The 12,183-nt window shown below is 34.9% G+C and overlaps 1 protein-coding gene across 1 annotated transcript in view; it reads left to right on the plus strand.

Moving 5' to 3' along the window:
* SI (sucrase-isomaltase) overlaps positions 1-4,509 on the plus strand; it is an 82,164-nt gene extending 77,655 nt beyond the window's left edge. The window contains exons 45-47 of the mRNA XM_023753914.1: positions 912-961; positions 1,204-1,371; positions 4,441-4,509. Of these exons, the coding sequence (XP_023609682.1) occupies positions 912-961; positions 1,204-1,371; positions 4,441-4,509 (287 nt within the window). The remainder of the gene's footprint in view (positions 1-911; positions 962-1,203; positions 1,372-4,440) is intronic.
* The last annotated feature ends 7,674 nt before the right edge of the window (positions 4,510-12,183 follow it).

The following is a 12,183-nucleotide window of genomic DNA, read 5'->3' on the forward strand; positions in this document are numbered from 1 at the left end:
GTCTTCTCAGTTGGGGAAACTGGACTTGATTCCAGACCTTGATAATGAAGATGGCCGTCAACTTAATGATGGGTCAATTTAGGATTTTTTAGCTCTGTAATGGTGCCAAAGGAATGCACATTCAGTAGAAACTTTGAATATTGATCCATTCCTGGGCTAGTGATAGGCTGTCTGATACTCTCTCGTGATGCTGGGCAGCAGCAGAGAGGCACAGCTCCCAGGATCAGGAGGGTGAACAACCCCTACTCGGCAGTACACTCTTGCCAGCATTTTTGGATATCGTGTTTTGTGTTTTCTGTATTCAATATATTTTAAAATGCAACAATTTATTATAAACTGGATTCTGTGTTAGGTGATTTTGCCCAACAGTAGACTAATGTAAGTGTTCTGACTATGTTTAAGGTAAGCTAGGCTAAGTGAAGATGTTCATAGGTTAGATATATTAAATGCATTTTCAGCTTACTATATTTTCAATTTCTAATGGATTTATTGGGATATAACCACATTGTAAATAAAGGGGCATCTGTAATTAATTGTTTCACTTTTGGCCATTTATTTAACTTCTCTGGAACTTGCTTTCATCTTCAATATAGTGGGAATGATAATACATATTTCAGAATAGTGTGATAAAATACTTAGATAGTAAGCACTTGCTATACATTATAGCAATGACAGTAATTTTCAAATTAGTTTTAAATATGGTAGAATTATATTTTATATACAGACATGGAACCATTTATGGTGACTCATCCTTCACATTTTAGTGTTGCTGGGACTGTTTGAACAAGTTAAATATAATGCAATGATGATTTGAGTGCCCTTTATACTAGGAAAGTAAAGAAAAATATACTAGTATTTGCTATTCTTCTTCTTTGGAAATATAAATATATCACTTTTAATTTTCTTTACAGGCACCTATGAAAATGACCTATATTTCTTGGCACAATTTAATTTGAACAAGGTATGTATTCATTTCAGATCATTTATGTGCAATTTTGTTAAATAATATTTGAAGTTTCATATCACACTTTATAATTATTTTGTATTTAAATATTTTATTTTTGGGGTTTAATACGCTTTATTTCAAATATATGAATAAACAATTTTCTGTACTCTGGAATATATTTTGGTTAACATATATTTTTTAAAGTTTAAATTTTTTTTTTCAAATGAAGAATTTAAATTATTTCTTTGTCTTTGTAGACCACCTTGACAAGCACTATATTGAAAAATGGTTACGGAAACCCAAATGAAATGAGGCTTGGATTCATCAATATATGGGGAATAGGAAAGACTCTTGTTAATAAGGTTAACCTCATATATAACGGAAATAATGAGTCACTTAGATTTACTCAAGAAGCAGATAAGCAGGTAAGTGATATTAAGAACATAGTTTTTTAAATGGAGCAATTTTAAATATCTACATAGATGTATTTTATTTCTCAGCCTAAGAAACATAATTATGTGACAACTATAACCATTCTTATTCATTTATTCTTATTGAACTTCCATATCTATTTTCATATTATCATCCTTGATAATCTGTCAGACAAGTCAATTTAATGGCATTTATTTTAAAATTGTTTTAACATATTAAACAAATATTATATTTTACCTTAAACCTCTAAATCATTGTCATCCATGAATGGTAAAATGCCTCAATTATTTTTTCCCCAAAATAAAATATCTTCATTTCAACTTTTAATATATATTAGATAAGATATATTTGAAAACTCTTGCAAAATTAATAAAATTGTTTATCAGCACTAATGAATAATTTGACATGTGTATAAAACTATAATTCATAGATGAAACAAGAATTCAACATTTTTATGTTAAAATTCCATTACTGCCAGTAATTAGCCTTTTATTTTGAACAAATAATTTTAGGCTTCTGTTTTCTTTGCGATAAATTAAGAATATGCAAGGAAACAATCTCTTAAACTCCTTCCAATCCTAAATTGTGTGAATCTATGTCTTATAAAGGTTGATTTTAAAAAACATATATTCTAGACACCAACTAACTATTGTGATTGTTTGATCTAAGTTTAAGGCTTCATCTGCACCACTAAAACTGTGTATGTGTGCACATATCCGTTTGTTTAGAGTTGAGTGGAAACAACTACCTATTAATCAACCAGTCTCTCATGTGAATTTAACTTACACAATAGCCAGTTATTTGACTGACTTCAACTTAAAGTCTAATAATTTGTGTCTTGGACACAGTGTTAGGTCCTCATAAATTTTATAGAGTGTGAGAATTAAACACCACCTGAGGGGCCATTTTATCCAAATGAAATTGTCCTATTGTTACTGTTGTTTTGTAGTCAAGTGGGATTTCCCCTTTAATATGAAACTACCTTAATTAAAATACTTAATTTAAATAATTTTATTTCTTTATATTATATAAAGTTTAGAAAATTAGAGTTGTGTATACTTGATATCCTTCATTGGTAAAATAAAAATTGATATTCAAGAGCCTCACTCTAATTTTTCTTCTTTTTAAAATTTTACTGGTTTTTAAAATTCCAGTGGAAGGGAATCACTGGTTTAGTCAGTGGTCTTACATGACAGACCAAGAAGCAATCCTGAAAAGAAAAATTAATTCCCCAGGAGTAAATATTCAATACTTATCAGTCACAATTTGAAATCAGTTTTGTTGAACTGCCTAATGTTCAACAGATAAAAAAAAGGATGGTCTGCCTTATATGTTTTCTTGCTCTTTATATACTACTATAATGGTGAAAAGTAAAGCTCATGATTTTTAATATAAAAATAAACTAAACACAGTCAGCTGAACAATGTTAAATATTTTAGCATGTCAAGTATTATTTCAAGTTTATTTTGACCAAATTCTTGGCATAAAACATACTGTTTATAATGAAAAGTTTCTTCCACTGTATTCAAGGATATTCACACAAAATTTTAAGTACTAGGAATAACATTTTTCCAATGTTTTATTACCTCAGGATTGCAAAAGAAGATATTATTTTGATTAATATTGGAGCAGTTCCTTCAAGGACATTTAAATAAAACAAATATTTATGAGCACCTACTATTTTCCAAACCTTTGTAAATATATGGGGAAAGAAGAGAGTAGTCAATTTCTCTCTCTGCCTGGTTTTTCTTCTCCATGGGTGTGGGAATTACATGCAAAGGATGGTTTAATTGCCATATGAATACATTTTTAAAATCATTTTCCTAGCAATAGTCATGCCTAGTTGCCTTTTGTACAAGTATTAACAGCTATGTGATGTACTTATTGCTTTTCACTTTGATATTAAAAGAACAAGGTTAGCCTTAGCCGGTTTGGCTCAGAGGATAGAGCATTGGCCTGGGAACCAAAGGGTCCGGGGTTTGATTCAGGTCAAGGGCAAATACCTTGGTTACAGGCTCTCCCCACCCCGGTTTGGTCAGGGCTTGTGCAGGAGGCAACCAGTCAATGTGTTTCTCTCACATGGATGTTTCTCTCTGTCTTTACTTCTCTCTTCCACTCTCCCTAAAAAAATCAACGGAAAAATATCCTCAGATGAGGATTAACAACAACAACACAAAAGAGAACTAGGTTAGGTTGTGATGTAGGATGGGTCCGTTTCAAACATAAGTGGTGCATATTAAGAAAGTTATTCAACAATTCCCTTTCTAAACTCTTCTCTAAATTGTGGGAAATAAATCCTAAGATGCTGGGCTTTGGTGAATAATAAATTTTATAAAACCTCTAGGAGAGCACCTGGTATTCAGTAAGTACTAAGGAAAAGGTGACTTTCTTCATCCTCTCTTGCACAAATGATGATTGAATCCAAGTTTTCTGAGCTAAGGCACAGAGAGTATTAGAAACAAAGCAGCAATGTTTACTGACATCATCATACAAAACTGTCACAGATGATTACTTGTGCTCAACTGCTTAATTGGTCACCTCCAAAATTAGTCCCTAAGTGGTCTATTTGAGATTCTCTCCCATGAAAGAGTTACACACAAAAAACTGAAATAATTGGTAATAAATTCAGCATTCTAAAGCCTTTTGAGTTTAATGTCAAAGAAACTTATTCCTAATCTAAATTTTGTGTGTAGATGGCTAGATAATATTTGAGGGTAGGAAGCATAGAGATTTATGTAGTGCAAGTATGAATAACTGAATATGTAGGACTCGTGGAGAAAAAGTAAAGTAATAGAATCAAAATAATTGGTTAATAGTCTTAGTTGTTCACCTTCTTTTGAGAACCATCCCACCACCCTGGGATTTATTTTCATCATCTGAATAATGGGTAAGTTGGGTGAAATTATTTCTGAAATGGTTGTGAAATCTCTGGAATAAAAGATTCATCAAAATGAAAAATAAAGTATACCTTTTACTTAGAATAAATTTATTTATTTATGGATATAGTTTTTATTGAAGTAATGGTTCTGATTAAACAATTAATTGCCATTTTTCTTTTTTAGATATTAAATATCAATTTGACAATGAATAAAGTTATTCTCACTGAACCAATAGTAATCAACTGGTCCTGAAGATCATCATCAATTCCAGTTGCCAAAAGGACATTAACATCTGGATTCACATTTTAATATACTTATAAGCTTTCCTCTTCATTGGTTTCTTACATTGTGTAAAATACGATTTTCATAAGACCAATCTAAAGTTATTATACAAATTGAACACTGAAAATTGTGACAAATGAATAAATAATAATTTTGTTATATTAATGTGGACTAGAATCAATTTTTAAACCTGTTTAATAGGATTTAAATAGTTCCATTACCCTTGCTAAGTATCAGTTAAAACACCACATTGCCACCAATAACATTAGCTTATGAGATTCTTTCGGATTTCAAGAGACTGACTCAGGCACTGGGCTTTATTGTTTGTAAAGGGGGATAAAATGCACAGGTAAGTCAGAGAGCATAAGGAAAAAAAAAGGAAAAACAGGCAGAATCATTAGAGAATTATCACCTTTTAATAGTCTGTCACACTCTTAATCCCCTTTTTTATGACTATCTTTATGCAGAAACTACCAATAGCTTTTCTTCTCCAACTTTTGCCTCTGCGCACTCATGGCTTCTATGTCCCACCTTCTCTTTAGATTTCTTGTTTTCAAATCCAAAGAAAAATGGCGTTACCTATTGTTTTGTTCATCTGTCACTATGGAAAAAATCATCCCCAATTTTTAAAATCTAAAACAACAACTGTATTATCTTTCATGGTTTTATGAGCCTTTGTTTGTTGTGCCATGTGGTGAGTCAGATGTAGGTTGGGACTGGAGGTATCGGAAGATTTCATTGGCTAGAAATTCAAGATGCCATCTTCACTTACACTTGGTGTATCACCAGTCATCCTCTAAGCCTCCCTTGACAGTTGATTTTCTTGGACTTATTATGTGAAAGCTCAGAGATCCGAAAGGCAAGAATTGATAAAATTTGTAAAAACAGTCACTGACCAAGGCAGGTTCAAGGAGGTGAAAAAAAGAGATGTTCTCCATGGAGGAATGCAAATTGATGTCAACATGTTTATAGACAAGGTTTCAGATCTTTGAGTTTAATATTCTTTTGCTCCAGCTTTCTTTTTCTTCCTTTTGCTTCATTGTTGGTACTGAAAATATTCATTGCTTTCTAAGTACTAATATCACTGGAATTTATATTCAAAGAAATTATTATATATATATTGAGTGGCCAGATTATTATGACCACCTGACATTTGTAGGCAAATTAGCTATAATTTCATGCTGAAGTTGCTAGAGGGCCAGACTATTATAAATAGGGAAGCAGGTTGTTTACCACGACAGTTACCCAAGCACAGGAACACAAGGATTGGACAGTTGAGCATTGGAAAAAAGTCATGTGATTCGATGAATCACGTTTCCAGTTGCATCATGCAGATGGCAGAGTGAGAATTTGGCGGAATCAGCATGAAAGCATGCACCCCACATGCATGAGTACAACCCTTCAAGCTGGTGGGGCAGTGTTATGGTGTGGGGCATGTTTTCCTGGCATGATTTGGGCCCTTTAATTCATGTGGAACAACGTCTGAATAGCACAACAGACCTAAGTATCGTTGCTGATCAAGTTCATCCTATCATGTTGATGGCATATCCCAATGGAGATGGCTTCTTCCAACCAGACAATGCACCATGCCACAGTGCTCGTATTGTGCAGGAGTGGTTTCAAGAACATGAGGGAGACTTTACCTTGCTTAGGTGGCCCCCACCATCACCAGATCTCAATCCAATTGAGCATTTGTGGGAAGAAGTTAAAAGAGCCATCAGGCAGCTGGTTCCACAACCATCAAATCTCACAGAACTGGACAGTGCTATTCATCAGGCATGGTGTCAGATTCCTCCCATCACCTTTCAACATCTCGTGGAGTTAATGCCAAGAAGAATCGAAGCAATATTGAAGGCAAAAGGTGGCCCAACGAAGTATTGATGGGGTGGTCATAATAATCTGGCCACACTGTGTGTGTGTGTGTGTGTGTGTGTGTGTGTGTGTGTGTGTGTTTGTGTATATATATACTGGAGGCCCGATGCACAAAGATTCGTGCAAGAATAGACCTTCCTTCCTTTGGCTGCCAGCACCGGCTTCCCTCCAGCACCCAGGACCCGGGCCTTTGCTCTGGCTGCTGCCTCCCACCTTCACTCCGGGCCAGAGCTGCCTTTTGCCTTCGGTCTGGGCTGGAGGCACCTCCTGCCCGCTCCAGCCAGCTCCATGGCCACCACCCAGAGGCCGGCCCTCGGTGGCCAGCTGGGGATTGAGGGAGGCTTGGTTTCCTTCATCGCTGGGGCGAAGAAGAAAGCCAAGTGTCCTGCCCGCACTGGCTGGCTCCATGGCTCGGACCAATGCTGCCATCTTTGTGGCTATGGGCTCCACCATCTTTGTTGCAATGATGGTTAATTTGCATATTACCCTTTTATTAATATATATATATGGATATATGATTCCACTATTAGCAAGTTAACTTGTACTTGATATATCTATTAATCATCCCACTGAATAATTTGATGCTAAAAAGAGTAGAACAACACAAAAATATAAAAGCACAAAGATAATTCTGTGCAAGTTAAATCTGAGCTTTGGAAATATTTTTTGCACATTTCTGTTTTCCTATACATTTGCCCTTCATGTAGAATATGAAATTAAGCCATAGCCAATGATTTTCCTCTGATTATTAGGTTTTTAAAAAATGGCAATTTTTGACATAAATATAATTAGTGGTTGGTTGCTCCATAGCTTAGAAAAATAAGATTTTTAATAGGTAGAAAAATAATTTTCTTTTTTTAATTTTGAGAAAGCCATGCTAGGTGAGAAAAAATTCAAGAATAAGGGAGGTGCAAACTCATTGGTATCAGGGTGTCTGCAGGAAACAGAATATGTTTAATCTAGTCTATCTGAAGTTATTGTTTAATTACATCAAAGTTGTGAGAACAGCTGCACACAGAGGACCCTTCCTGGAGAAATTTTGGTCAGCTAGGAAATGTGAGATGCATCTTTAGAGCAGTTAAAATATTGCAGAGGAGATGGAGGAACTTTTATCTTTTGTCATTACAATTGTTATGGATGCATGTGTCAAAATTGATAAGGGAGCAATAACATTAGAGAAAACAAAATGTTATATGATTAGCCCATAATGTTTTATTTTTCAAGATACAACTCTTCAATTCCAGAGGTTGAAGTTGACAAACTAATCAATAAACAAATCCTCTCTCAGTCTCTCTTGAGAGCGTGTGGATTATTTTATAGTGACATAGTACAACAGTTTACAGTTGCTCATTTATCTGGTTTTCCTGATTTTCACATCTTACAAAATATCTTTTGTTTTTCTCAAACTTTAAATATTTTTCTCCTTACATTTTCTTTTGAGTTGTCAGACTTTCAATTCCAAGTCCAAGGGATTAACTATTTGATTGAAAGGCTTATAATTTCAAGTCATACATAATATGTCAAGTTTAAAATGGAACAAACTTATATCCAGCTGTCCAGACAATTTTCAGAATTTCTGAAAGACCTAAGAATATACAATAAGTTATATGAATAAGAGGCAGAATAAAAAATTTATAAAAAAACACACTTCAATTTTGCAAATTTGTTGAACCTTTTCTCCTATGACATGTTATTTATATGTTCTTTAATACCACCTGAGTAAATATTTTAAGCCTTTTTGACATAACTTTCTGTTTACTGTAGATATGAATATTGGTTTACTTTTTATATGAATTTTAACGTATGTGGAGAGCACAAACATCATTTTACTTTAAACATGAGACTGCAACTGGAAATGAAAACACATAGTCTTATACTTTGTACTTATTAGCAAGTATCTCATTTCTTAATAAAAAGTTTGGAAAAATTATAACTAAGGTGAAATTTATACTTGAAATATGTGAATATGATCTATTATGCAAAAAATAATCCCAATCATAGTATACAATAATTATTTGGAGAAGATTATAAGGATTACAATAATTATTTAAAAATAAGATTAGCATTTACCATATGTTTACCCTTAAATTTCAGTTGATGTATTTAAGTAAAATCTGAAACACTATCAATATATCTATATTATAAAAGGCCAGGGGCTGTAACACCGTAACTCCGTAATGACCAAACGACCAGTTGTTAGGAGGTGCATTGATGGGTCTTGCAGTGCGGTGTGTCTGGTTCTCACACGATTCCGAGCTCTGGGCCTCTAGTAGAGATTATAATAAGACAAATCCTGAGAATTTGGAATTAAGATTTTCTCTAAAATTAACATACTGTCACAACCCTTTATTTCTCAACCTCCTAACTCTTGTCTGAGCCTTAACATATTTAAGCTTCACAGTCAGCAAATGCCCCAAGCAAAACGTTTTATTTTCCTCAGTTGAAGCCTGGCTGATGCCTGATGCCACTATTTCTCTGTCTGTTTATTATTTCAAACTTCAACAACCTTAAGCTCCAGACCAGATCTTTATTCAACTCTATCCTTTTCAGTAGTTCCTTGGACATCTCACACGCACATCCAATATGACTTTTCAAAACTGAGCTCCTGAGGCTACTGAGCTCCACCTCCTCAAGGCCACTTTAATCGCCAAACTAGCTCTTCATCTGGTCCTTTATATTTCAGAATATGACCCCACTAATCATCCAATACTTCGTACCAAATTTTTGGGTCTCATCTTTGACAGTGGTTTCTCCTTTACACCTAAGATCTAATGTGCCAATTCTAGATCTTAAATCTTTTTTTCTGCTTTTCATCCCTCCTGCTACCATCATAGTACAAGCCATTGTGTGGGTCATAGGAAACACCACCATAACCCATTACTTACTCTATCTCCCACAATTTCCTCAATTCCTCTATTCTCTTTTAAGAAGTCAGTGTCTGTTTGCTTGTTTGTTTGGTTTTAAATAAGAACCCAGACCTAGCTGGTTTGAGCGTCAGCCTGCAGACTGAAGGGTCTCAGGTTTGATTCCTGTCAAGGGCACATGGCCTGGTTGTGGGCTGGATCCCCAGTAGGGGGTATGTAGGAGGCAGTCAATCAATGGTTCTCTCTCATCATTGTTGTTTCTATTCCTCTTTCTCCCCTTCCTCTCTGAAATCAATAAAAATATATTTTAAAAATAAAAACCCAAATACATCTTTATTAGCATCATACTTACCCATCAATGCCTCCCCTTTACTCTTAGGGTGGAATTAAAGCCTTAACATGTGACCAAGGGGTTCTTGATCCAGCGTAGATCTAGTTCTCTACTCTTACCTTGTGTCACACTCTCTTTCACTCTCTCTGCTTCAATTACACTCACCTTCTTTGTGTTCCAAGAAATGCCATCCTTCCTTGCACTTGAGACATTTGAACAAGATATTCCTTTTGGACACTTGTTCTCCAGGTCTAGACTCCTCACCTCCTTTAGGTCTTTGCCAATCGTCACCTTCTTAGCGATGTTGTCTCTGACCACAACCCTGCACTCCCTACACCCCTTCCATGGTTTCTCTTTAGCACTCATTGCCATCCAGCACCTATAAATGTTAATTACATATGGTGTATGACCTGTCTCTCTATCCCCAGAATGGGAGCTCTTTGAGAACAGGACTTTGTCTTATTTGTCCCTAATTCCTGTCAGTGAATAAACACCCATTAATAGTTTTGGAGGATTAATTGATCTTAGTTAACTCTCCTGACAACACTTGAAGTTCATATTTTTAAAATGAGAACATTGACGGTTAAGGTCAGGCGGCAAGAAAGTGGCAGAGCAAGGATTAGAATCTTAGCTGTTTGGCTGCAAAGTGTTCTGGTTTGATGTCCTCATATGCACTTGCATGAATCTGGGGTGGCAGAAAATAAAGTGTTTCCTCTAATAGAATGGTTATTATGTTACATGAGCATTCCTGGGGAATTCCATTTCCCCGTTTGTGTCTATTTTAAATGATGTAGCTCACAGGGAAACAGTCACCAGTATTATTTACTTTGGCACTAATGGATGTCTGCATTTATTTAGGCGTGTATGTGGTAAAATCTAGCTGACCCCAAAGCATTCTCACCCCTGAAACACCAAATACAGGAAACATTTGCATTAGACATACTGAAGATATGGATGCTTCTTTTTTTCATTTTAACACATCCTAACAGATGTGAATAGGTTTAGCATGGGATTCAGAAATGTATTTCATCTCTTCAGAAATTGTTAACTTTTCAAATATACTTTTCCTTAAAAGGAAGAAAATTTCTGTTGCTAGGAGCAATGTTGTAAAATGAAAACTTTGGAAATTGCATGCTACGTTCTATTTTTATAATAGTGAAATCCCTGCAAATACCCAAACACTGTCACAGCCACCTTCCTAAAAACTAACATAGCAAAAAACTTGGTACATTTGCTCAAACACAAGACCAAAATGATCAGAAAACCATCCATTTAAATTTTGTTGATCTCAGACCTTAACCTTTGGTTTATAGTAATATGCAATTATGATAGGCAGAATAATCACCATCCCCCAAGATGTACATATCTTAACCCCTGGAACCTATGAATATGTCAGCTCAGAGGACAAAGGAAAATTAAATTTATAGAAAAAAAGGAAGGTTTCTAATCAACTGACCCTGAAGTGGGAAGATTATCCTAGATTATCTGAATAGCCCCAAAGTAACCACAAGGATCCTCATGAATGGAAGAGGGAGGAAGTAGAGAGTCAGTGTTAAATAATGATTGGTCACTGCAGGTTTTGAAGATAGAAGCCAAAAACAAGAAATGCATGCAACATACAGAAGCTGAAAAAAGCAAGAACATGCAATTCTCACATGAAGCCTACATAGAGAATGCACCTCTGCTGATACCTGGATTTCAGCTGGTGATGCTCATTGCAGATTCCCATCCTCCAGAACTGTAAAATAATAAATCTGTGTCATTTTAAGCCATTAGGTTTGCGATATTTTGTTACAGCAACAATAGAAAACTAATACACTGATATTTAAGATATAACCTCAAGTGACATTCTGAACTGCTGTTTTAATATACAGAACTTTTGGTTCCGTAAGTTATAAATTAAGTCTGTAACTGTCTCAGGAAGATGCCTAATCGCCACAGGCAGGACCTCTCATCTACTTCCTGAAGATGTCCATACTCCAGCTCATGCTGTCACTGTGGAACAATGACTTTTCTTCTGGACTCTGTATCAACACAAGCTCCCCTGAGAAGCAACGGCTCTTTGACAAGAAAGTCGGTAAAGTTTACATGCCTAACACCCCTGTGGTGAGGATTTAGAAAGACAGGTGTGGTATTGAATATCAACAAGGATTATTGGAAATATTAGCTTTATGAATTTAGGCAAATTATGTAGTTATTTTCATCTATAAAAAGAGATAATAATAGTACCTATCTGGTATTTTTGTATGAATTACGGGAAATGAGCCTTAGAAAAACAATTAAAGAAAGTCTGATACACAAAAATAGTTCAATATAGCTTAGCCATTCTTGTCATAATTTCAGAAGAAACTATTACCAGTAAATTAATACAAACAAGAGTCTTGTGGGCATGAATTTAAATACATTGCTCACTCATTTGCTGTACACCATTTACTAAATTATTTAATCTTCTATCTCTTACTTCAATTAAAAATGTAGACATATTCACTTAGGTGATAACACATGACTGACACAATAAGTGATCAATAAACTATTAGTGATCATTATTATAATCACAAATAATAAATTTAAATGGAA

The sequence above is a fragment of the Myotis lucifugus genome, unplaced genomic scaffold, assembly GCF_000147115.1.
Source record: "Myotis lucifugus unplaced genomic scaffold, Myoluc2.0 scaffold_53, whole genome shotgun sequence".
Taxonomy (NCBI): Eukaryota; Metazoa; Chordata; class Mammalia; order Chiroptera; family Vespertilionidae; genus Myotis; species Myotis lucifugus.